Source organism: Vulpes vulpes, chromosome 1, assembly GCF_048418805.1.
Source record: "Vulpes vulpes isolate BD-2025 chromosome 1, VulVul3, whole genome shotgun sequence".
Classification (NCBI taxonomy): Eukaryota; Metazoa; Chordata; class Mammalia; order Carnivora; family Canidae; genus Vulpes; species Vulpes vulpes.
The window spans coordinates 67,097,085-67,123,452 of NC_132780.1; the positions used below are offsets into that span (position 1 = coordinate 67,097,085).

Consider the following 26,368-nt stretch of genomic DNA (forward strand, 5'->3'; position numbering starts at 1 on the left):
GCTCGTGTGGACTGGAGTGGTAGCTGTGTGATATTTTACTTTGATTGTTGTCACAGGGTTGTATTTCTCTCCCAGGACTGCTTCTAAAGCCTGCCTCAGTAGTTGTCCCCTGCCATGTGGCCTTACAGTCTTTGGGGTGGGGTCTCCAGGCCACACAGCATGGGATGAACAGGTCACAGATTCCACTGGCATGTAGCCTGCCTTACTGCTGGAATGTTCTCCAGAGCAGTTACAGTGTCTCACATTCCCAGAAGAGGTGCTTGAGGGTCCTTCTTTCTGCCCATGCTCACCGACTCTGGGTGCCGTCAGACTTGTAGGATCGTATAGACACGACGGTTGTAAAGTAGCATCTCCTCACTTTATTTCTCTCTGATAATGTTCAATGACTTATGTTTTATTATATATTGCCAGTCACATGCATTTCTCTTGCTCCAAACTGTATTCATGGTTTTCTTATTGTCTGATCAGGTTCTTCCATCTCTTCTCATTGATCACCACATTAGCCATGCAATTATTGATACAGAAAAGGCATTTGGCAAAAACTTTATCACATACGTTTGATAAAAAACTTCCATTGGTTATTATATGCATAGAGAAATGCTATTGATTTTCAAGCTAATTTTTATATCCATCAACATTTTTGAACACTCCTTAGTTTGAAGTGTCTTCATTCTGTTGGGATTTCTGTGCTAGGATTATGTCATCTGCCTGCAAGAATGGTCTTTGATCTTCCTCTTTTCGAGCCTCCTCCTTGCCTCCTCTTTCCCTTCCTCCTCCTCTCTTCCTTTCTTTCCTTTTTCCTCCCCTCCCGTCCTCTCCCCCTCCTCCTCTCCCCTCCTCCTCCTCTTCTCCTTTTCTTCCTCTCCCCCTCATCCTCCTCTCTCTCCTCCTCCCCCATCCTCTCTTCTTCCCCTTCCTCCTCTCCCTCTCCCTCCTTCCACTCCCCCTTCTCATTACTTTGGTAAGGAAGGACCTTTGATACCAGGTTAAACACTTGTTATTACTGGGCATCATTGTTCCTGATTTTAAAGTTTCTTCATTAAATGTGATGTTTACTAAATGTTTTGGGAATATAGCCTTCACCAAGTTGAAGATGTTTTCTTTTGCTCCTTGTTTTCTGGAAGCACTTGTGTCAAGGGTGGCGATGTGCTCAGACCTGTGTTTGGTAAGGCCACTCTGGCCCCATGAGGGGCTGCTGCAGGGGGCCAAGCCTGGGACAGCCACAGCTTGCTTCAGGATGGTGGTGGTGGAGACAGAGGGGTAGGTAATTTGAGGATCACTTAAAGGTAATGACTTTGTGCAAAATCATGTGCTGAAAACAGCAAGAGCCAGAAGAAATATTGTGTTGCAGTAGAACACTCAAAATCTCAGAAATTTTGCAACCAGAGCACTAACCAAAAATAATAATAATAATAATAATAATAATAATTACCTATCCTTGCATAGAAAAAAACATTTTAGATCCCTAATGAATCAAACATGCTGCAATACACATGGAGTTTTGCTATAAAACAGAGAAAAATAAAGCAGCTTGGTGACGGGCCAGGCAAGGACAGATGGGGTGGCGGACCAGGGAGCGAGGTCAGAGAGAGACAGTCACAGGCTTTGCACAAAATGGAGTAACACCAACAGTGGGTGTCCTGGAGCATTATCTGTGCTCAGTCCTTCCGTCGAAGACCCCAGAGAGTCTTGCAACACTGACACTTTCAAGGCTGATCATGAGGCCAGACAGGACCAGGACAGGAAATGTGGTTCAGCAGATGTCGTTCATGGGAGTATAAGCTTCTGTGTCCTGCCGCTGCCACTTGTGTTAGCATCCTTGGTATTCAGCGTGGCGCCCTCCAAGTGCCACAAAAGCCTGCCTATGACCACTGCGACCTTACCATGATGTTCACGCCTACTCAGTCCCAACTCCGTCGCTTACAAATGCATTTGTAGAACATACCCGTAGCAAACCAGGCTGCCTTTCATCTATAGCTTGCAAATGTCAGGACACTGCTTTTGTAAAGGGTCAGGCAGGTGGTTGGGAAATGCTGGTTATCTGCAGAAGCTTCTAGAAGAAGAAACTGACCTTGAATCACCTTGGCCACTTACTGTCTGTTATCAACACCTGTCTTAAGATTAATTTAAGATTGCTTATTTTAAGATTGCTATACCTGTGAGGGATATTTAAATGTGTGTTATTTACTATCCAGGTAAACTAATCCCAGTTATTCAAGGGATGGGGCGGTTCTTCTCCAGATGTAACCCTTATCTCTTATGTGAAATCAAGTTCCAACCTGATCATCTGTGAGAAATGTGAGCCCATTTCTTCTAAAACATGAAAATAATACCCAGAATCAATTTACGTTCTTTTGAAGACCATAGCTAGGAAGTGCACTCACAAAACAGATGTCACATGAGGAAGATACACCAAACAATCCCATTTGTCAGATTTTAAACTCTCATCATTTCTTCCATTCTCTTTGGGTTTTTTCTCACGTAGAAAAAATGAACACCTTAAAGCAGAAAGGTACACATTAGGTTAATTGAATTGCAGACAAGAAATTGGGAGTGGCCAGCCTTCCTGGACTGTAATCACAGCAAATGCAGCATCGCGTGCTTTCACACAAAGCCCTTGTCCTTTGATCACACATGCTATGTAGCACTGTTTTTCTCCATCATATATTTTCCGTGAAGAATTGTCAAGCCACCGAGAGGAAGCCTGGAGTAGGAAAAAGATGTATTTTTAATGACATGGGTGTGAAGGATGCAAGGCACTCCTCCAGAGTCATCCCGGCCTGAGGGGCACACCACGGGTCTTCTCTGGCTTTGGTTACCAACTAACTCCTCTTCACGGCTGTGTCTCTATTTGAGGTGTGGCAACTTGGTAAAACCACATCGGAGGCCTCCAAATGAAGTTAATTGTATATTCTTTGGATTTACAAACTGGTCTCAGTTAATGTGAGTTGAACCCTGTATGTAAGATGTGTTATCAGTCCAAACAAAGCTGTCACGCCTCCTCCCATGGAGAAACTCGCTTCTCCTATGACAAGAAAGAGAGGTCATATTCGAAATGTGTCTGGTCATTCTCATGATGACATAATTGGGAAAGGATGTTTTAATCAATATATTAGCCATCGGCATCCATCTGTAACAGGCATTCCGTGAGCGGGGCACTTAACATAGTGACAGGTAATAACATGATTTTTCCTGTTTTGCTTGGTGAAATGAGTCCTAAAAGTTTCATCCCATCAGAGAGACGTGTATTCGAAAGACAATGATGCTGTGTGCACCCCCAGCCCAACAATGGCCTGTGGCTGCAGGACAATCTGAGTCATAGGCAGAAGCCCACACAACAAGGAAGGAAGTGGGAGAGGTTTGCAGTGGGAGGGTCTGAAGGAGAGCTGGAGGGGGCCATGTGTCAAGGACAAAGAGCCAGGCACTTGGAAGTGTCCTGAGCTTGCGGGGAGGCAGGTCTTATGAAACAGGGATGATGACAAAGCCTGAGGGAAATAATTCCCAAGGGAATGGAGGTGTTCTCAGGGCACAGTTTAGGTGGTGCACTTCTTGGGGTCCTCATGAGAAGGAAAATAGAGAAGTTATTTTTTTTTAAATCCAATGTGATTCCATATGTAGCTTTTCAGGGACACTTTGGAAAAGGACAGATGTGAAAGGCAGACAGCAAACACAGCAGATGAGTGAACAAAAATCTCCAATTGCAGCATCATGAGGAATAAGCTCCAACTTGAGTAAAAGGTCTTTTAAAACCTCTTGGTTCTTGAAATCTCACGCAGTCCAGCTTGGCCACTTGCAATTAGGCTCTTCTCCACGTCACAGTGAGTCATTGTAACCAGACCCTCTAACCCCACTTCTTCGCCCTCCTTTCATCTCCAACTGGGCCTTCCCATCCACTGCTTGTCACCTGGCTCCCCAGAGCCCGCTATGTGGAGATGCTCTTTGGAGTGCAGCTATAGCAGTGAGTGTGCATACCCACATCCCTTCTGCCTATTTTGGAGGAAACTGTGGCAGGGCCTGTGCTGCTGAATCCATGGATGTGCTTCAGTGCAACAGAGAGACTCCAACACATTGTGATTCACATCAGGGAGGATTGAATCTGTCATGGAGGGGGTCCCGAGGTGATGGCCCAGGTGGCTGTGGAAGCTCAGCTCCACGAGGTCACTCAGGGACCCGGATTTCTTCCATCTTCTCATTGCACCATCTTTGAAGGTGTGGCCCTTGTCCGTGGAGGTGAAACAGAATCCTTCTCAGATAGGGTTTCCACCCTTCAGAAGACAGAAAGGGAAAGGTAGGACCTTGACTCCATCTTCAATGAGATGTTGTAGGGTCACATCAGTCCCCTGCATGTACCAGTGATCTGAGGTCTGCCACTCAGCCACACTCAGCAGGATGGGAATCTGGGGGGACAGCTCTCTCACTAGCTGGCTGGGTGCCCAGGTGCAGCCCAGCCTGAGTGCCAGCTTATCTGACTTCTCAGTGAATCCTGCTCATTTCTATGTCTTTGTGTACTCTAGAGTTTATTTATACCATGTGGTACCCTGTAGCTTATCTTAGTTTTTCTAGGGCTGGTTGGTGTGTTTTGTTCTTTACCTTCTTTCTAGGCAACATCTTCCCCTCTTTGGCTGATGTGTTAGTCAGGCTTCTCCAGAGAAACAGAACCAGTAGGATACATACATACAGATAGAGAGAGAGAGAGGTAGAGAAAGAGGCATTATGAGGAAGAGGCTCATGTGATTGTGGAGGCTGACAAGTCCTGATACCTACATTCAGCAAGCTGGAGACTCAGGAGAGCCCATGATATAACTTGCAGTCTGAAAACCAGCAGGCTCAAGACTCAGGAAGTTTTAATTCAAGTCCAAAGGCAGGAAAAGATTGATGCTTGAAAGCTTGAAAGCAGTCAGGTAGGTGGAGTTACCTCTTACTTAAGGGAGGATCAGCCCTTTTGTCCTATTCAGGACTTCAACTGATTGCATAAGGCCCACCCACATTGGTAGGGGATAACCTGTTTTACTCTGTCAACCTATTCAAATGTTAATCTCATGCAAAAAAACATCCTCAGAGACACACCCAGAATAATATTTGGCCAAATATGTGAGTACCTAGTGGCCCAGTCACGCTGACACAGAAAATTAGCCATCACAGATGATTAGCAAATGGTAGGAACATTTGCTATAATGAGGAAAAATGGAGGAGGAGCTGTTTATCTTAATAGGTGGTTCAGGGAAAACATGAGGCATTCAGCTGTGGATGTGTTAGTCGAGTTTCTGTGGAAGAGTGGAATGAACGTTCCCAGCAGAGAGGGGACGTGTGAATCTGAAGCTTGGACGGTAAGTCTGGAGTGGACATAGAAAGTGACCTGTCATCTGAATATACATGTGCCTCCAGCTCCCGGGGCAGGTCTCTGATGATCAGCTCTTGACCTCACAATCTTGTTCGTCCTGCATGCAGTCAATGACCAATCCAGGTGGTATTCCCACCCATGGGATCCCAGACAACCTTGCTGTTCACTCAGCCCTGGTTCACGCCCACCCGTCTGGCTCCTCCTCTTGCAGTCTTTCCCTGGTCAGAGCCAGTTACCACCCGGAGAAACACCTTAACTAAAACCTTCACGTGGTCCTATTGCTCAGCCCCGTTCCAGCCACACCGCCTTATCAGGACCGCTGGCCCGGGCTCTGTTGTGTTTGTGTTATCCCTGATATTTTGTCTTTGTGTAGGTGGTTCTGTTCACTTTTCTTGGCCTAGATGATCCTGACTCACCTGTAGACAGGTTTTCAGCTTTAATGACATTTGCTCCAGCCTGGGGCGTGGGCTTCTTGCCCTGCAGGTAACTGGCTGCTCAGCCTCCTGACAACGGTGTTTGTGTATATAACCTGCGGTTGGTTGTTCGGTGATGTTCCTGCACCAGAATGAGAGCCCCACGAAGCTGGCTCTCTTCCTCTTGTCACTGCTTTTCCTGAGTTTATTTCACAGCCCAAGTGACTCATGCACATTTCTCAGATACATGGATGTGCAAAAGGACAATTATGCATAACATGCTAATCACATCGGCAGCTAGCATTGTGCTGGGAGGAGTGGTAAAGACATCCAGGGATGAAGCCAGCATCCAGAGCCTTGTGTTCTGGCAACCGAGTGCTCTCAGTGTGGATGGGAAGCATACCTCAAAGCTATCATCTTCTGAGAGACGTGGCACGTTAGTGTGAGTTAACTTAGTGTATCTTCTGTCTCAATAGAGAAAGGAACTCATTCATTCATTTCACAAATATTGCAATATTGGGGCGCCTGGGTGGCTCAGTTGGTTGAATGTCTGATTCTTAGTTTCAGCTCAGGTTGTGATCTCAGGGTCCTGGGAATGAACCCTGTGTCTGACTCCCTAGTCAACAGAGAGTCTCCCTTTCCCTCTGCCTCTGCCCTTACCCACTCCCCCACTCATGCGTGCGTGCTCTCTCTCTCTTTCGCATAAATAAATAAATAAATAAATAAATAAATAAATAAATAAATAAATTCTTTTAAAAACATTGCTATATTCAACAGTTCTCATTATTCTTGATTTTGTATGTGTAGCCCTAGACGTATAGATCTATGTGCAGATTTGAGAGTAATGTGAATTGTTTCATGATGTAAATGTCACTCTGTTGCCACACACAATTCATGCAGTCTCGTAGTGGTTTCTGAGTACTTCACACACCATGAGTTGGAGCATGAAGAGAAGCAAAAATACGTGGCACTATTGCGGAGGGGCAGTGACACCCAAGAGTCTGGTGCCTCCCCCCTGAGAGGTGGGTGTGATAACCTACCTTGCTCTCACTTGAGTGCTTCCGAGTCTCCAAGCCTGCCCGACCTGGAGCAGCATGTGTCCAAGGTCTCTTGGCAACTCCTCTCCACTGCGTCCACCTTCTTGGGTCTTGAAGATGTGGGATAAGAGTTTGGGACAGTATTTCTGGGATCCAGAACAGAGCTGATCAGGACAGTTAACCTTCAGGGCTGTGGGTTGTGCTGCACATGTACATTCTTTCATGTTTTTTGCAATGCAAGGCTCTCTAAAGCATTGCATTAGAGAGGGCAGGGGCCCCTCCTTTCTAGGTGTGTGTGTGAGGGTGCTATTGTATGCAGAGCAGGTAAGGCACTCCCCTGGTCCCCTAAAGGCCAGTGGGGATACAGACCAGGACAACTATGGCCATATAGGGTAACCCAGGGCACCCCAGAGGTAGAAAGGACTGGGACCTCACACCCCCTGGAACTCTCTCTGCACCTGGAAGCAGGGAGAAAGTTGGCTAGACCAAGGATGCTGGAGGAGAGGTGTTCCAGGTCGGAAAATCCCTGCCACGGGGGTAGAGGTGAGGATGAGGGACTGAGGATGACAGAGGCCTGAAAGATTTTTAAGTCCATCTGGTCACACTGTGGAGAACGGATGACCGGACAGGAAATGGAGACAGGAAATGGAGGGACCTGGGGCGCACTGCTGCAGACATCGGGGGACACACAGGTGCACAGGATGGTGGATCTAAGGACACAACAAGGAGACTGAGTCAGTGCATGAATGAAAGGCAAAGACCCCAAACAGCCAGCCCTTGTTTGGGCTTCAGTAATGGGGTGGAGGACGTGCCATGGCCATGGCAGTCAGGGGCACAGCAGCGAGTGGGGGAGGGAGAAACCACTGTGGGGCCCTGGGGGCCATGCTGCCTGCTGGACACCAGGGCCTCCATCAGCAGGTGGCTGGTGCAGATTTCTGGAGCTCAAGGACACCGGGCAGCCAGAGACATAGTTTGCATTTAGCAGTGTGTGGATGGTAGATAGGCCACCTGGTGGTCAGGGGTCCCCACAGCGGGGCTGAAGCACGCCCTACCCTCCAGGATCATGGAATTGTGATTCCAAGGACCTACACTGTCACCCGCCCCAGGCACACACTCATAAGAAGGGAGCGGAACCCCTGCGAGGCCACCCTTGGCACCTGTCTTCAGCTGGAACGTTACTAGAAATCTCTCCCCAGCTGAGCAGGTTAGCGACATCAGTGGTTGCGGTGACAGTGACTTCATTGCATTGGAAGGCCGTGAGCAGACGGGCAGGTCCAAACGGGGAGATTCTCAGCAAATTCCTCCAGAAGAAATGCCCGTTCTCCAGACCTCGGCAATCACCTGAACGCGAGGCTGAGCAGGTGGTTTCTGCAGAGGCCTGACTTGCTGAAGGAAATTCCTTCTTTGGTTTCTGGGTCTCCATGTGGCAGATAAGCTGTGTGGGGCAAAGAGCACTTGGACGGGCCACCCCTTTGTGGAGATTCAGGGGCATGAAGATATTCTCTGTCTTCTTGTTAAAAATGGCACACAGATTCCCAACGAGCAACAATGTGCAATGACGCTTGAGAGAGATGTTTATTAATTTTGTCATTCAACAGAATGGTGAGAATCACAAACGAGAGCAGAAGCCCTTGGCGGGGGGGGGGTTGCGGGGGGACAGAGTGACATTAATAATGAAGGGCATGTAGACTGAGGTCCTGACCCCTCCTTCCCTCAGCAAACCAGCTCAGTCACTTTGGGCTAAGAGGTGTGTCTAAGCAAGAGCACGCGTCCGTGAACTTTTTTGTGTGTGTATTTCTCCTATTTTTCTTGGCTTTCTCTCCAAAATTGCTAACACCAAGTTAGCTGCTATTTGGGAAAGCGCAGACAAGGGACCTGGTGGGGACGGCTCGAAGTGTCAAACGGGTTAACAGGGAAAGCAGCTCATCACGTTAAAGCAGCCAACCGCGTCCCTCCAAGGAGCCGCGGGGTGGACACGAATGGTATAGACGTTTCTTTTTAAAAACTCCATCATCACGAAACTGCTGAGGCCACTTCATGAACAGTGTGAGTCCACTTTGGATATCTGTGGCCGGAGGTTTGGAGAGAGGTTCTGATGTGGGGAGGCCAAGGACAGCCATCGGACACAGGAACAGGGAATCTTTGTGGCTTTGCAATTAAGCCGCGTGGCGCTGGTGCATGGCTCACATTCTCCCGGTTTTAGGTTTCGTTAGCAGAGGCCCTACCAAGGGTTCACGGAGATCAGAGTCTGAAAATGACAAAAATAGAGCGTCCGGAAAAGAATGCATGGAAACAATGCTAAGGACCAGGAGAATCACGTCCCCGGCCACCTGCCCCACAGCCTCCCAGGCGGTGGAAGGAGCATCACGCGGGTTTGGCAGCACCGTCCGAGCTGGGATCCGGCGCCTCCCTGCCGACCCTGTGCGTCCTGCCCCCACCGCCACTGGCACGGCGTTAGCGGCTCGTCTGATCCGGGCTCCCCTCGGGCTGGGCACACGCGCAGCAGAACAGGTGGCCAACCTTGCTAACTTGCCACCCAGTGGAAACGGCAGTCCCTATATTAAGTAAATGACCCCGAGGTGTCGGATTAGGTCAGCCACTAAAAGCGGTTCTGGTTCACCGTCGTCTTGCCCGCAGCTCTCGGATGCCGCCCGGTGAGGATCGGCCTCTGCACGGGGAGCTTTGCTCTGACACGTGGAGGGGGCGACGCTCCACCAGGAGGAGGAGGAGCCGGTGGCTCCCGGGCGGGGGGCCGTGGTCGCTGACCCGGGCACTATGCTTTCTCGCTTCCGGCAAGCCTTCTCGAAGTTCTATGGGGCTCTGTTAGTAAGTACCTTCCGTTCTGTTTTCACCGGGTGCTTTGCATTGGGAGCCAGGCGGCCGGCCCCTTAGGGACTTGTGCTTCAAAGTCATCCGTGACATTTGTAACCTTTCCCCCACCCTCGCTTAATATTTGATGTGAGACAGCGTGTGATTTTCTGGAAGCATTCGCTTTTTTTGTGTTTTTCTTTGTTTAGGTGCAAACGCGTTCTCCGTTATTTCTGTTTTTCTTTAAACTTTGGCTTGCACGAGGGGCCCGTCCTGCGTCGCGTCCGTTCTCAGCCCGACGTTATTCGATCTCGCCCTTGAGCTGGCTGGCGCCGGGCACTGTGCATCCCGGCCCACGTTCGGGCCTCGGGCTGCCGTGCTTGCTTTTCAGCAAGGGGAGATTTTAGTTGAACCAGAGCTGGTGACGCAAGGTAGGAGGCTGAGCCGTGTTTGCTCCTTTCCCCTTTTTCTCACACTTCTGTCCTCACCTGGTCTTTCTCTGCTTACTTTATTCCACATTCTCCTCCTCCTCTGAGACGGCGGGTGCTGGCAGGTGACGGTCCAGGCTGGGTCTGTGGGATGTCGCCGTGAGGTCCCTCATGCCCAGTTCACTAGTCCCTCTCCGAGATGCCTTTCGACGTAATCGTGTCTTTAATAATTTGTAGTTCGCTCTCCCCACACGTGATTCCCTGTCCTGTTACTGGTCTCACTTACAAGGATGACTTTTCATTGGTCCGTGGCTACTCATCGGGGGCGGGGGGCCTGTGCCCTGGCCAGCTTCCTACTAGCCTTCTGGGATTCTTAATGTCCTATTCCAATCTGTGGATAAACAAGTAAATGCCTGGGTAAGAAAATGCCAGAAACATACTTAGCATGGTTATTTGTAATGCACCTTTGCCTCAAACCTGTGGGGCCTCCAATCCCTTTGAAGAGAAACGATTTTAGAGGGCCAGATGTGCCATGACAGTGTGGTACTAATGGGGAACAGATAAAATGTGGGGTGGAGTGGGCGCAGTGGCAAAGGAAGCATCGTGGAGGGGGTCTAACCCCCTGGCCCCTGCAACGATGCAGACCGACAGCAGGTGTGCAGGTGTGGGGGCAGGTGCAGAGGGGGCTGCCAGGTGTGGAGGGACACAGGAGCATTTATTTGGGAATATCAGCCTGGCGGGCCTCACACAGTCTGTGCAGAGAGATTGACCCTGGAAGTCCATTCAGAACCACAGGTGAGGGAGACCTGTGCTGCTGGAGCCATGAAAACAGAAGGGAAGAAAGGAAGGAATTCGACAGGGCCTCGGAGGCCTGGGCCCACCCTGCACTCTGAGCAGGTGGTTCCTGTGTCACCTGCTTTCTCTTTGCTTGGTTTCCACACCTGTTGCGTGTCACAGACATTTGTGTATCTCAGGACAGAGTGCAGGTTTCCCAAAATGAGCTGTCGACACCCAGATCTGCTAGCACCTAAAATGTTTTTAAAATTTTTACTTAAAAAAAAAAGGATTTTATTTATTTATCCATGAGAGACACACAGAGAGAAGCAGACACAAGCAGAGGGAGAAGCAGGCTCCTGTGGGGGGGGGGGGGGCCCGATGCAGGACTCAATCCCAGGACCCTGGGATCACGCCCTGAGTTGAAGGCAGATGCTCAACCACTGAGCCACCCAGATGCCCCTTAAATTTTTTACTTTTGTCATCATGTCATAAAACCATGAAGGATATATTCTATAAACCCACAGATGGGACGCCTGGGTGGCTTAGCGGTTGAGCATCTGCCCTTGGCCCAGGGTGTGATCCCGGGATCCAGGACCGAGTCCCACATCAGGCTCCTTGCATGGAGCCTGCTTCTCCCTCTGCCTGTGTCTCTGCCTCTCTGAGCTTCTCGTGAATAAATAAGTAAAAATCTTAAAAAAAAAAAACCACAGATGCCGTGCACTGTTCATGACCAAGCTAACCAAGCATTTATTCAATGTCTTCATTTAGTTAATGTTCTTTATAAAACACAGTAATTGAGATGTAAGTGCCAGATAAGACACTTAGGGAATACCCGTCCACGGCAGGAATGCTTGGAGGCCTCTGTTGGAGAGACTTCCCTGATGAAATGGAAAGAACAGGTAATTCTGTCTTCAGCCCAAACACACATCACTTGTACACGTGGTCACTCAAGTCTAAAATGAGGCCCTGGCAGGGCTGACCCCAGAGCAGCACTATTTGTTCGGTGGCAGTTCCATGTCCATTTTGTGGATGAGAAGCCCGAGGCCTCCTGGATGGGGTGAGTTGCCCAGCTACCCAGCCGGCGGCGAGGCTGGGGGTGTGACCATGAGGCCAGTTGCAGAGCCCAGGCCCCGGGCAGCCCTCCATGGGGAGGGAACATGTGCCTCACTCACGCACAGATGGGACAGCTATGTGGTGCGTGAGGGACACTGGCCTGGAGATGGACAAGTGGGGCTCATGGGGTGTCTCCTACCACTTAGCAGGTGCTCTCTCTGGTAAGGATCCTGAGGACTGCGTGGAGCTGTGTGCGGCCACCCAGACATAATTCTGGCAGCAGAGGCACAGCGTGTCTGACTTCCTGACAGACGTTGGCTGGGAATCCTGTTTGGCTTTCTGAGCTGACGGCTGGGATGCTCTGTGTCGAGGAATGGGCAGATGTGTGCTGATTCTGCAGAATGGCAAGGGCTGCTTCGCTGTTCTCGTGGGCTGCCTGTGGGTACATGGACACACTGCCCGTGGGAGCGGATTTATGTACGGGCCCAGGGGGAGGGCTTCTGGGAATTCACAGTGGATGCAAACGACTGATGTGACCATGTGAGGGCCTGGTGCGACCATGGCGCAGAGACGCACCGTTCCCCGGGCTCACCGCGCCCCTCCCTGGACGGGCCCCTCCGTGGGGAGGGCCGCAGCCAGGACTCCCCGGCTCCCCCAGTGAGGCCAGTGGCCTCGGAGCGGCCGGAGTTCCTACCTCAGCATCATGTGAGTCACTGTCCCGACACCTCTCTCTGCAGCGTGACAGCAGATGGACACCCATGTCCTGGCAAAGAGCACAGGGGCGCTGGGCTCAGCCCTAAACAGAGAAGGTGCTGCCGCTGAGCCCACCTCATAGCTACAGGTGGGCAGTTTTGTTCAGTTTCCAAATATTTGCCTATGATGTGTGGGAGCATTTAACCCCACAGCATTCTAGCCGCGAGCTCACACGGCTGTCCTCAGTTCCCCACGCTGGTCCTGTGGGGTCCAGCCGGCCAGCCCCGGGCGTGTCACCTGCAGAGGGCCAGCAGGGCCCGCGGGTCTGAGGGCACAGCTGGGAGGACTGGCCCCAGGATGTGCACTGAGAATTCTGAACAGTGGGATGGCCTCCCCTCCCCTCCTGCCCACCTCCCCTCCTCTCTCCTCCATGTTCCTGTTCCTGGCACATTCATGTAGATGTTCACTGTCTGTATCCCCTGCACACATTTTTACTCTTTCCCTGTCATACTGAGGAGACACACACACAGGCACGTGTGGCAGGTGCACACAGAGGCTGCCGTCGGAGATTTCCTTGAAGACATGGCAGGAGCATGTGGTGATCGGGTTGCAGGTCCCGGACTCCTTTGTGTAAAACATGTGAGGTCTGTTGGACGGAAGAGAACCGGCCCTTCCACAGAAGCAAAGAAAGAGACACCATAAATCCACGTAGAAGCAGGAGGCCCATAGGGTTGGGAGAACAAATGTCTTTCGTGAGAGGACATTGCTGGAGTAGCGGCCCACGTCCAGCAGTGGCGCTGGCCCAGACGCCAGTGGAAGGGAGGTGGCCGTGGGGTCAGCTTGGGGCGGAAGGCCTGGCTGTTCTCACTGAAGACACTGAGATGCATCTTTACTCCTCCAAAGTGCCCCCGTCCACTGATGCGTGCAGAGAGGAAGGCCGGACAGCTCTTTTCCCAGGAAATGTGGGTCATTTGAAAGGAAAGTGCTGGGGTGAAATGCTGGCCAGTGGAGCGAGGCTCATTCGGCAGCTGTGCCTTTTAGGAACAGATGCTGTCTGAGGCCTGCAGGCAGAAGGAGCCCCTTCCCTCAAGAGGAGCTGGGCCTGATGGATGTCGCAGGCAGGGGAGGTCTCCACGGTGAGATGAGCACGTGAAGCGGTGAGCATGCTGTGTTGTCACAGAGTTTGGAAGGGCTCCTCTGGACCGTGTTTGGACACCAGGCACTGTCGAAGTGCACGGTTTCCTTCTCAGGAAACCCTAGTCCCAGCCACTCGGATGAGTGAGCTGCTCTGAGCAGGTTAGACGGGCCCCCCAGGAGGCCAGGGAGGCTGGGCAGTGTCGGTGTGCAGGGCCTGGGGCTGGAAGGGAAGTGCGCTGTGCAGGGGCCCTGGCTCCCTGTGGCCTGTCCTGTGCCGGGGAGGCACCATGCATGATCCATGTGGCTCGGCCTTCTCTTCTCATTAGAGTCACACTTACCCTATAATTCCCATGGATTTGAGTGTCTTCATTTATCTTCAGCCTCTGCCTTCATCCTCATGTTCCTTCTGCATCATGAGTCCTGACCTGCTTACTCAGGGAGACATCCAAGCTCTCTTCCTGCTTGTGACTTCTTGGGGGCTATGGGCTACATGTGTGCATGCAGGCATGTGTGTTTATACAGGTGTGCATGTGTACACACAGATGTGTGTGGGTGTGCATGCAGGTGTGTGGAGTATGCATTGTGCAGGTGTGTGCAAACATGTTTGCAGATGTGCATGAGTAGGTATGTGTAGATGTGCATGTGTGTTTGCAGGTATCCATGTGTGCAGGTGTGTTTGTGTGCAGGTATGCATGTGTGCAGGTGTGTTTGCATGCAGGTGTGTGTACATACACGTGTGCAGATGTACAGGCATGTATGCAGATGTGCATGTGTAGGTATGTGCAGTTGTGCATGTGTGTAGGTACATGTGTTTATACAGGTGTGCATGTGTTTACATAGATATGTTTGGTGTGCATGCAGGTGCGGGGGGCATGCATGTATGCAGGTGTGTTTGCATGGAGGTATGTGTAGGTGTGTGCACACAGATGTGTACGGATGTGCAGGAGTGTGTGTGTGTGCAGGTGTGCATGCAAGTGTGTGCAGGTGTGCTGGTATGTGTAGATGTGTGGGTCCGTGCAGGTGTGTGCCAGTGTGTACAGGGGCTGACTCATGTCTCCAGCTCCAGGACCCCCTGATGCCTGCGCTGATCCATTTCCTCTCCACCTTCCAGTTCTGATCCTTCCTCCCACAGCAGCCGTGACAAACGTGCTCTCGCCCCACATGCCTCCCTAATTAACCACGCCGGTGATGCTGACAGAGTCAGTTTAGCTCCTCAGACCTTTGGTTTTAAATCTGGAAAGGAGGAGTTCTGGTAAGATCCATGGTTCCTTTGAGATCCCAGCTTCTGACTCCCCGTTGGAAAGAGGACCTTTGTCATGTGCCAGGCACTGTTTTAAGTGCTCCACACAAAATAATCCACTTGATCCCCGTAATTCTTGGGAGGGTGGTGCAGGTGTTGCCTCACATTCCGTATGAGGAGAGTAGGGGTGAGAAGGTCACGTGTTTCCATGTGCACACGCAGGTGTGCCTAGAAACTGCTCAGAAGCTGCCTCTCCTACAACATTGTGCTGTGTAGCTAACCTGGGCATGTCCTAGACCCTAGGTGGAATCATGATTCCAGCCATATTCTGTTTCCTCCGTCAGCCCACCTGTCATTTCACACACAGAAGGGATGCTACATGCCGTTTGCTCAGCCTCCTCTTGTTCCTCAGAGCCCAGTGGTGACATGTTGCTTCCCGGTTCCGCTCTTTGCTAAGTGGCCATAAATGGACCTGGACAAAGTGACTTCATGTTGGCTCCTCGTCACTGGTTCCCTTAGGAGTTACCCCGTCGCCCGTGTGGCTCTCGCAGTAGGGTGTTATCCCCTGGCTACGTGGGCGACCAAGTCGGGGCTGGCCTGGGCGGGGGTCAGAGAGACTTCCAGCTGTGCCCCTCAGCCTCCCCATCTCTGGCCCCGGTGTCCCTGTGTCCACAGTGGGTGTGCACCGCCACAGAGCTCAGCACCCCTCCAGCCACCCCCACAGAAAAAAAAAATCACTGGCACCGAGCTTTAGTGACTGGGTCCAACACGCCCACAGAGTTTGAAAGGCAGTCAGAAGAGAGTGATGACACCAAGTGTCACAGGAGACCCGGGAATCCCTGCCAGGGCTTCTGCCTACAGAGACCCCCACCAGCTGCACCCCAGCTAAAGCCTTGGGTGTCATTTCTCCTGACTTTGGAGCCCTCTCACCCTCGCCCTCCCATCCTGCTCTGCTCACATGGGCTATCGGAACGCATGTGGAAGCCCTGTGAACACACCACACACACCCCAGCCCCCCGCCCCGCGCAGTGGTAGGTGGTGGCCTTGGTGTCACTGAGTGAGTCTTACAGGTCTCATTCCCACCTTGCAGGGCTTCGATCTTTCTCAGCAGCTCACGCCCTCCTAGAGGAACGCTGCTGAGTGCCCGTTCCCCTCCGGCCATGCTCACCACTAGTGCAAAAACCCCGTAACCTTTCATGTGGCACCAGGTCCATGGGCTGGTTCTGCAGCATGAGGGAGATCCTGCCCTTTCTTTAAATGTTTGCAAACTCTGAACATTCTCCGCTTGCTCTTCACAGAAAATCAAAGCTTAGCAAGCCAATCTGAGCCAATAAAATATTGGATTCATGTAATCCGAATAATCCAGTAAACTGTCTTAATGGAGAGATAAATACGGGGAAGGCAGATGGACACCAATAGAGCGACACACGTTTTTAGCGAACCCCTTTGCCTTCACACTGCCTCCTCCTTCCTCTTTAGCTTCACTGGCAGGAAATCCCTCTGGCCTCCGCGGATCCGGTGCCCTTCACAGCCACGCAACAGGTGCCCGAAGTCGGAAGGTGCTGGCGGCTGGCACTCACACAGCACCATGCGCTCGGGATTCCGGAGTCTTCCGCCGTCGGGCTCTTGGGCATGTAGCTCTCGGGACACTTCGGACCTCTGTGTTCCTCCTCACGTCGGGCGTGATGACAGTGCCTGGCGCTGGCCCTGCCTTGATGCTCATCTCCAGCTGCTCCTTCATGTCGGGCCCTCCCCGGGGACCGCTGCTCGTGCTGTCCTCGTGTCCTCATCAGAGCCATGGAAGTGGGTGCCGAGGCCATCGTGCAGCTGTTCCTGCATTTCCACGGCCCGGAGCAGCGCTGGGCAGGAAAGAAGTGGGTGCAGAGTGTGGGCTCGTTTCTTTTCTGGAAGCCAGGCAGGCATGGCCCATGGCTTCTGTCACTCTGACTTGGACCTTTCGTACCTTTGCTTGACCAGATTCTTCATCTTTCCTATCTCCTTCCACCCACCGATGAAGGAGATGGTGTGCTGTCCCAGCGAGTGTGCACGCCTACCCTGGCCCCAGTGTCGGGGGCTGTCAGGGCAGCAGATGTGCATGAGCACCAGCTACAGGGACAGTACAGTTGGAGGCCCTGGTCTAGATGTTGTGAGGACACAGGCTAGAGGAGTGTGATCCTGCTGTCAGTCAAGGCGGTCTTCATGGAGGAAGTGACAGGTCTCACAGGATGAACAGGATGAGCCAAATGAGCGGAAGGGAGGGCACGTGAAAGCCAGGACAAGTGAAATGCCATGGGTGACAGCGAGTCTGTAAGCAGGGGACGGGCTTCGGTGGCCATCGCAACGCATACTGGCCTGGGTTTCTCTGGTGGGCACCAGCATCGCACGACAGGTCCAGCAGTGACCCTCTGCTTCCTCCTCAGAGCTCATTCAGAAGCATCTCGCCACCTGCACCACAGAAGGAGCTCAGGGGTGTGTCCAGTGATGAGGACAGCTGCCTTCACCAGGTGTCCCACGGCAGGAGGAGGGGGTTGCTTGATGCAGCGCCCACACATCCCCACCCATTGTGACCAGTCCCTGCTGGAGACCGACCGCGGCCCTATCCTTTTCCAGCAGGGTGGGTGTCTCAGCCTGATGAAGTTCAGCCCACCTCCGTGTGTCTGGAAGGGCCCTAAGTCTGTCCAGCAGATGTTCCCCTGAGCCCCTGGACCCGAGGTGCAGGGGGTGGAGGCACCATGGCACTCACGCCCTGCCATGTCCTAGCCAGCCTGTGTCACGGCCACTGCGTTTGCCTGTCTCACTCCTGGAGTCTGGTGTGGCCATTGGAAGAGCACCTAGACCCAGGCCGGACCCCCCACTGCTGCTGTTCCAGCCCCCTGGCTCCCTGGCTGATTTCTCAGTCCCAGATTGCTCATCTTTGCCATGGGAAATGAAGTCCTAGAAACGTGAGGCTCTATAAGAGCTGATCTTCGCAAAAGCTGGTCCGGAGTAGGAGCTACAAAACCGGTGATTTGTTTGACTCACAACCCTCCCTGGTCCAATCTGAAGTTTGCTCCTAGCAGCTTGTAACGACGCAGGGCCCGTGACTGTCCATTCTCCCGTGTGAGCTTGGGGCAGCAAGGAAGTGGGAGGTGGGGGCTGGTTCTAGCAGTGAGTCTAGCAGATGAGGATGCATCTGAGAGGCCCTGCTGGGGATCAGAGGGGGCAGCGCCCGCGAGACCTCATCCCTGCCCGAGGGGCACTGAGCCAGGTTCCCAGGACCTCCGCCCCACTGCAGCCTGATGGCAGGAGCTCATCACGGAACACAGAGTCCAAGGTGGAACCCGGGCGCTTGCCACACTTTGCTGCAAGATGGTGGGTTCCCAGCCTCGATGTGCAGGAGAAGCTCAGGAGAAAGACGGGGGACAGTCTGCCGCTGGATGCCTCACCCAGTCTGGGGCCCGGTGCCTTAGAGGCCGGGGAGCCCCAAAGGACTAGCCCCCCAAGCCGCTCCCCCCACCACCGGCCGCTTTCCATTCATGCACCGGCTGGTTCCCTCATCATCTCACGTTCAGGGAGGCGAGATTGGCTCTGCCATCTGAGCTGCAGATCTGGGTCCCTGAGGGTTTAAAGAGCCTGGAACACATTCCTCTTCTCTGTTCTCAATCTGATATGCTCTGGCAGCATTTGTGCGTATACGTAGTGATCAGGGGACAGTGATTATCCCCACAGTAAAGCGCTGATTCATGGAGGGAAGTACTATAGTCCTTGAACGTTCCTAGGTGAATCGTTAATTTATTACAAATGAAACCTGACATTCTCTGACCACATCATTAATAAGGCAAATTTAAAGCTAATCATTTAAACTAACGAGATCATTTTAAACATTTCAGCTCTCTGGAACTGAGGGAATGTGGTCTGTAGATGATGCACCGGCTCTGGAAACATTTTGTCTCTCACTTGCTCATCGCTCGATTGGGAGTACATCATCACCTTTCTTGCCTTTTCAATATTTGCTCCTAATCAGGAGAACGCGATTGCACATAATTTATAACATGAAAGGCTTTGAGGTCTCACACATCTGAGAAATGCATCGTATCCATACGGCCGCGCGGAGGTTGTTGATGGCCGTCGAACGTGCGTGTGCTTGGGTTGTGAGCCCGGTCTTGGAGCGCGGGGTCTCCGAGGTGCACGTCAGAGCTGAGCTGCGGGTGCCAGGACGAGACAGCCCAGGCGCCTCCCAGGGTGCGGACCAGAGCCACCCTGCATGAGTATAGCCAGAGGAACAGGACTGGGCCGGATGTCTTCCCACCACAGGACCTTTGGTCCATCTCCCATTGAATGTCCTCATCTGTTTTGTCACTTTGAAACTTGGTTGGCTGATGGACTGGGTCATAAAAGTCGGGATTTGCATTACTAACAGCCTTCCAGAAGCTGCAGGGGCAGGGGAGCGCGAGTCCTCGTGAAGTAGGGAGGTCTGAGAACACGGAGGACACATAAACAAGGTGCTGTCTGCTGACAGTGGGGTTCACATGAGAGTCTCTGATCAATGGTCTTGCTGTAGGTGTGCAAACCCTGTGTCCTTTGTGTCTGGGTCCCTGGCGCTCACCTCAGATCCCATTATTCTCACCCTGAGATGGGCTCTGGGTGCTGCCACGGAGCCCCAAGCCCCAGCCTGCCCGCACGTCTCTCCCTCTCACCCCTGCTCCCAGCCGCACTGACTGGGGGCTCTGGGCTCTGAGTGCAGCGCGGTGAGCAGACCTCATTTACTGATCTGAGCCCAGGGTGAACCCCAAGCAGGAAAAAGAGCAAGGATATTCCATTTTCCTTCAGCGGCATTTCAACACCAGTGTCTTATTAAATTAACGAGACTGAAAGAGCCAAGCGATGCATGCGCCTTTGTTTTTAATTGAGCTTTTATGTTCCTCGATTCATTAATGAATTAAAAAGGAGAAAGCTGGTACATTTTATTGCCTATAATTATTGGAGTGGAAGTTTGTTTTGAAATGTGTTCCTTGGGTAAATTGCCTGTAGGTTAAGCATAAAAGCGGCATCTGAAAACCTTAGAATGCTTTTAAGGATGAGCAAAATTTTATGATCAAACACTGTGCTGTGTACATAATTTTTCTTCTAATATTCTTATTTGTCATCGTAAGATTTAAACCTAAGCCCACCACCTAGGACAGAATGGTGTGATGGGGGTCGAGAGACCTGCACAGGAGGACTGAGTATGGGGTCCCCTTGCAAGAGGGCTGAGGGACGGGCACTGCCAGCCAGGGACACTGGGGGGTCAGCGCATGAGCATCCTGGGGCCCATGGTGGGAAAGTCGAGAGGTTTTTATCTCTGGGACACAGGCCACGCTATCATTTTGAGAGCAAATTCTGAAGCAGAAACCAAGAAGATGTGCAGCGCTGAGGCCTGGAGTTGTGTGAGGAGGGGGCGGCAGAGGCTGAGGTCACTGGGGCACAGTTCCCCTGCTGTCCCCAGAACCCCAGGTGTCGGGGCAGAGAAAGGCTCAGCCTCCCTAGGGGTGGCCAGCCCTGGGCGGCAGCTGAGCGGGGGCTGGAGACAGGCCAATGGGGAGATGCTGAGTGTGGGGCAGACGTGAGACACGGTGCCTGGGTTAGGACGCAGAGGGCACTGGGTTCAGCTGCCTGCGGCCGATGCCGGGTTTGGGGTGTTTCCAGCCCTCCTGCTGCAGTTTGCCCGGAACGTGAGGATCACCTGTCCTCGGGATGGCGAAGGCCGTGTGGCCCGCTGCTTCTCCTTGTCAGGAGCACGGCGTCTGGTTCCCCCACGGTCCCTCCTACACAGTGTTGTAAGCTGTGGGCTTGTGCTTAGACGTCTGCACAGTTTTCGAAGTCTTTACATTACGGGTTGATAGACAAGAAAGAGAATAGGTTCTTCCTTTCCTGCTCTGATGTTTACCCCCTTTTACTTTCTGGCTGCCTGTCTTCCCGGATCCTTCTGTCTTTGCTGTTAGCTGCAGAACTCAGGAGGGGAGGGGATGGGAGACGAGGCGCCGACAGGGAAGGACAGGGCTGTTCTGCCACAGCTGGGCCGGCCTTCCCCCAGCACGACTGGGGACCACGACTGGGGACAGGGGATGTGCATTGGCGCCGGGACACCTTCCCATCTGGCTGCCCTGCTCACTGGTCGGGGACAGTCTGCCTTCCCCTACCATCCTCCCTGGGCTCTGTCCTCCATGCTGTCCTGTGTTTTCTCAGTTCGCGTTGTCTTAGGAGGCAAACACAAGTGAAAATGCTTATTGTTTGTTGTGTTGTGACTTAAGAGGCAACATCTCTCACTGAACTGTCGTTCCGTTTGCAGCTTTATTCTCCAGTATTTTGTTGCCTGTTTGTGCTGGCGGTTGGTCGGCCAGGTTTTGTAACGTGAACTAAATTCCATAAAATTAATATTTGTGGCAAATGAATAGGGTTCCATCTACTAGTGATGATAACCAAAGATCCACTTGGGGGTTGACATCTAAATCCACACAGTTCCTAGAGTGTGTGACCCTTGGTCAAACTTTAGAAGTTCTCTGCCATCACCAGCTGTGTGCTGGATGCTGGAGTGTTGAGCGTTGCCACACATGGGAGTCTGGAGGTGCAGCACGAGATGAAGGAGTGTAGAATTAAAGGCCAATCTTCGACCCCCCTTGGGTGGCTTCCCGCCTGCAGGTCTGCAGGACTCTCTGAAGCTCAGCGTCTCTTATTCATTGCCTCACCCTCCCACTCCCAGGGATGAATCACAAACCACAAGAACTCCTCCCTATCAGGGTGATGTAAGCTGGAAAGTCGTCACAAATGCTCTCACCTGTTGGGAAAAACATTAAGACATTATCTCCCCTTGCAGAGTTTATGCTTTGGAAAGCCAAAGTTTCTTATAAGAAATGAAGGAGAGAAGTGTCGAAGGCAGAAAGTCAAGTCTTGCCATTGCATTCAAAGGAAAGAAGAGAACCCTTGGGGCTAAGTTACTGTGGGTACAGCTTCGTATGTCACCAGACTCGCTGCACATTGTGAGGAAGGCAGCTTGGACGGATCTGATTCCCGAGTGCAGGGCTGGAGACACAGAAGGGGATAGGACATGCCCTGAACACAGGAGCAGCCTTTGTAAGGAGCAGATGGCATCGCTGGGAAGTGGAGGGACATAGGTGGGACGGGTGACTTGGTACAGACTTGCTTTGTGCCACGGTGCTGGGTCAGCGGGGCATATTCCACACAAGTATGGATCGCCCTCCGTGTGAAATTAGTGTTATATGTGTCCAGGGTCACGGCTGCATCTGAGCACACCAGCTCTGACGTGAATTATTTCATGCTGCTCTGAGATGCTTTTAGTATCAGAAGCTTTTTCAAAGGTATAAACTCTACGAACGATCTATAACCATACTCATTTGCTTGAGAAGTTAAATCCCTTCTTTTTTTTTTTTTTTTTTTTTTTTTTTTTTTTTTTTGTTAAATCCCTTCTTAAAAAAATGAAGTTTACTGTAAAAATTGTGAGCACATACAGAACAAAAGAATATGATAAATCTCCGTGGATCTGTCACAGGTACATAATTTCAAAATTATTAAGTAAAGGCCAGTCTTGTTTTATTTATGCATCTACCCCCTACCACTCCCCTCCCCCCACACCAATTCCAGATTATTTTGAGGCAAATTCTAATCATCATAATGTAATCCATAATGTATCTGCCTTCCTTTCAAAGAGTAAAAGTTGGGCAACATCAACACCTACTTGTTGGTGGGTAAAATCCATATGAACAAGCTTATTATTTTCCTCTAAGGTTAGACCTTGCACCTCCTTCTCTGTGTCTGCCTCGGTGTTCTCCATCTCTCAGCACCATGTGTGAAAATTAGCACTTGACCTCTTGTTCAGCTCCTGGAGGACAGCTGGCGCTGACCATCTCTACCTCAACTCTACCCACGCTCCGAGGCGAGTTGTTGACACACCTGGAGGTTGTTTCTGTGTAGGCTATCCATTCTCAAAAGTATGCCAACGACCATCTGGAAATGCCCTTGAGTTTGGTAGAACTGAGTACATTTGTAGCAAGTACATCTCCCCTGGTTAAGGAAGGCTAGGCTGAAGAGAAGACCAGTCTCTCTAGCAAATGTTTATGATGCGTCGGGTTATGAAAGGGGCCTTCCTTGGTTCCAGGGGCTTCAGCAACTGATAAGCCAAACCGTGCAGACCACCAGAGAAGTACTTCAATCATGAAGCTAATCATTAGCTTCTTTAACATGCAGGCTACATACAAAGGTGTAAATTGAAGGAGATGATTTGAATCTGGTGGAGTATAAGCGCGTAGACGTTCTGAGTGCTGTCCACACGGCAAAATGCTGGGTGCCATGGGAATATGAAGCAGAGATCACTATGGAGTTAAGATGCAGAAGGTCTTAGAAAGAGGGGTTCTGGGAAGTTGGCTCCAGGTGGGCTTAGCACGGGGACACCCAGACAGGTGGAGCAGGAAGGGTCTGGGATTGTCATATGCGAGGTCAGGTGAGATTTATCGCAAATGACTTTACACGATGGAGGGAGGAGTTAGAACACATAATAGGGAGTGAAGAGCCACTGAAGGTTCCAGGAGCAAAATGACAGGACGGAGTTGCCCGTCAGGAGGTGAGTCCACTGTGGTTCCAGGAGAGCCCAGAGAAGGCCTGTTCCAAAACTCCAGAGGAGAAGATGTGAGTGTAGCAGGTCCCTTACCCGGCTTTCTGTGAGGATCGTGGCAGCTTCCTCACCTTCCAGAGAGAAGCAAACAAAGCGTGGCCCAGAAGAAGCAGATGTAGCTCAGGGAACAGATGAGACCTTTATGGACCTGGAGAGATTTGAGAAAATCCAGCCCCATGGCCATAAATCAAACAGGGTAAAATGAAACAGCAATGATACAGGAAGAAGAAAGCATTCTTCCAGATTTACAGTAAGGCTGTTCAAAAAATTCTGAAAAATTGGGAAAATGCTGGGGGAGAACTGGAAAACAGAAAATGGGATCAGAAAGAGAAGGAAGCTTCATTAGCTCCCCATGTGTCCTGTCCTGTTGGGGAGCCTCTGTATTCTGGGCTTACCAAGAAGGAAGGCACCAGCACCCTCCTTACCTGTGGGGAGACCACCTGCCTCTGGGAGTGACAGATGCCTGGGATTTGCTGTGTGTCCAGCCTTTCTGCTCTGTTACCTTGGTGACCTTTTGCATGTAGGGCCCTCTGCAAATAATGTTACAGGCAGTTATGAACAAAGGGGAGAAGCACGGGGCAGTGACTGGCCAGGGAGCAGGCTGGGAGAGCTGGAGGTAGGAGTGGGATTAAAGGTAGGGTGGGTGGGGACCCCAGTTCCTCACCTGTCGGGAGCCAATGAGCGACAAGCCCAATGCACCTGCCTAAGGCGCTCGCTCGTCTTTCTCCCTGAATCCTTTCCAGTGAAGGCGTGTGTGCTGACACTAACCTCAGGAAGGTGGTGAGCAAGAGCTCGGCCATGGGCCTGGAAGGAGAGAGGAGAAAGCCCTAGAACCTCAGCAATCATTTATTTGTTCACCTTGGTTCAATTTGCAAGTGTCTGTATTAATGCAGAAATATTTTGGAGAAGCATGAATTTTAAAACGTTTCTTTGTGATCATGATGCTTATTTCTGGTTCACTTCCAGCCTCTTTCAAGTAGGAGTTCTGTTACTTCCATAAATAACTCCTGAATGTATTCCTAGATCCTACTTGGTGCTTCCTGGTTCCTAAATCCTCTCCTCACCCCAACCTCCCTCCGAAGACATCAACCCATTGTTCTGGGTGCCTGTTGGGCTTCGTGTCCTGCTGTCCCCTTGGGATCAACGTGGTAACCACTGGGGATCTTGTGCCTTCCCCTGGGTCGGCTCCCCAACCATTCATCCCCATCTGGGACCAGCTGGAACCAGCGGCCACTGACGTGCACGTGTACCTGGCGGGCCCTGTCCCCCACCTGGGAGTGTCTCTGACATGTGTCCACCCGCTGTGTTCAAAGCGCCATTGTCCCTAATCAAAGTCAACCAGGCTTTCACATTAGAGCTTTCCTGTTTCCCATAAATAACTTTCTGAATGCATTACATTGCTCTTTTTAAACAAAAATAACCTGTTTATTGACATGGGTGGCTATAAAGAATTTTCCGGGTGAGGAACCCTGGCCGGTTCCTGTTTTTCCTACTGCAGGGATGGAAGGGGACTGTTACTCAGCTTTCTTTATCAGAAAGAGGATCCGAGTGTCACCCAGAGCTCTGCCCCTGAATGCACCTGTCCTCAGCGCCCGCTGGCACTCCACGGAGAGCTGCACGGGGGAGAGTGTGGCTGTCTATTGATGTTTATTTGATGGTAACTTTTTAGAACAAGCGCGTCAGGTGTGTGTGACAAGTCAAGGCTATTTTTAACAGCCAATGGTAAGGAGATGGTAAATGCCTCAGTGTCTTATGCCAACTCCTTTCTGCTTGTCTCATTGTGTGCCTTCCTGGTCAGAGAGGACCCCTGCCCACCCCACCCCCAAACCCCCCACCCCCGTCATGCCATCTAGCACTGCCAGGGGCTCTGAGGTGGGGGGTCTGCACGACTGTGTGGAGTTGGCCAACAAGCTCTGAGAACCCCTCATCTCTTCCAGGTAGCCCGACCTCAGCAGAGCCTGGGCTGTGGGCCCTTCCACCCCCGGGTACAGTTGGCTTTGAGCTGTGGGGTGAGGAGTTTCCTCTGAACCTGGAACCAGAGTTTCTGCAGCACAAAGCCAGGCTCTCAGGCTTATTTTGGAGAGTGTGTATGTGTGTGTGGAGGAGCGTGCACACACATGGCCCAGGGCCGGCAGAATGTACCCTGTGTCCACATGCACACATGTGCTCCAGGCCCCGGTCCAGTAGCACATACCCGTTATTCACATGCACACACATGGCCCAGGCCTGGGAGCCCAGCATAGATAAGTAGGCAAGTAGTTTCAGAGTCAGTGGGAGTATAATAACCAAGGGAAAGGGGAGGACAGGAGGAGATGGGGTGGACAGCCAGAGAGGACAGGAGGGGGCTTAGGATGCCTACCCAGGGTGCAGCCCAGTACAGCTCCCACCCCAGCAGCCTCTGAAATGCTCTTAAAGCTGTGGGCATGAGAGAATGTTGGAGCCCACCTCTGCTTTCAGCTCGGCTCAAGTGTATCTTTCAGCCAAGAACAAGGCTTCCTTCTTGGAAGGCAAAGTGTTTGAAGGAGGCAAGAGTTTCCTGGCTCTCTGCACACCGAGGCCACATCTTCCCCATGCAGGTGGCAGGGGGACTGTGGTCCCTTTGATGCTCCAGTGTCTGCGAGCCGTCTTTTCTCTAAGATGGTCTCCTGGCCACAGAGAAATGAGTCTGGTCTTCTCCACAAGATGAGCACTGCCATCACAATCACAGGAGATCTTGTAGAGGAATAAGCATATATTATTATTGTTGTTGTTGTTGTTATTCAGAACTGAAATTAAGAAAGAAATTTAGAGGTATCCA

General features: G+C 51.6%; 2 protein-coding genes and 1 long non-coding RNA gene across 6 annotated transcripts in view; all 3 read left to right on the forward strand.

Annotated features, from left to right (window-relative positions):
- RPS6KA2 (ribosomal protein S6 kinase A2) overlaps window positions 1-26,368 on the forward strand; it is a 347,615-nt gene that overhangs the window by 110,156 nt on the left and 211,091 nt on the right. The window lies entirely within an intron of this gene.
- On the forward strand, window positions 9,421-11,861 carry LOC140599928 (uncharacterized). Its single transcript, XR_012003008.1, has 3 exons — window positions 9,421-9,617; window positions 9,809-10,030; window positions 11,650-11,861. It is a non-coding gene; the product is annotated as an uncharacterized lncRNA (long non-coding RNA).
- On the forward strand, window positions 13,457-19,868 carry LOC140599927 (uncharacterized). Its single transcript, XM_072766364.1, has 3 exons — window positions 13,457-13,686; window positions 14,799-14,939; window positions 16,407-19,868. Exons 1-3 carry the CDS (start codon window positions 13,598-13,600, stop codon window positions 17,098-17,100), a joined length of 924 nt encoding a protein of 307 aa, XP_072622465.1. The 5' UTR covers window positions 13,457-13,597; the 3' UTR covers window positions 17,101-19,868.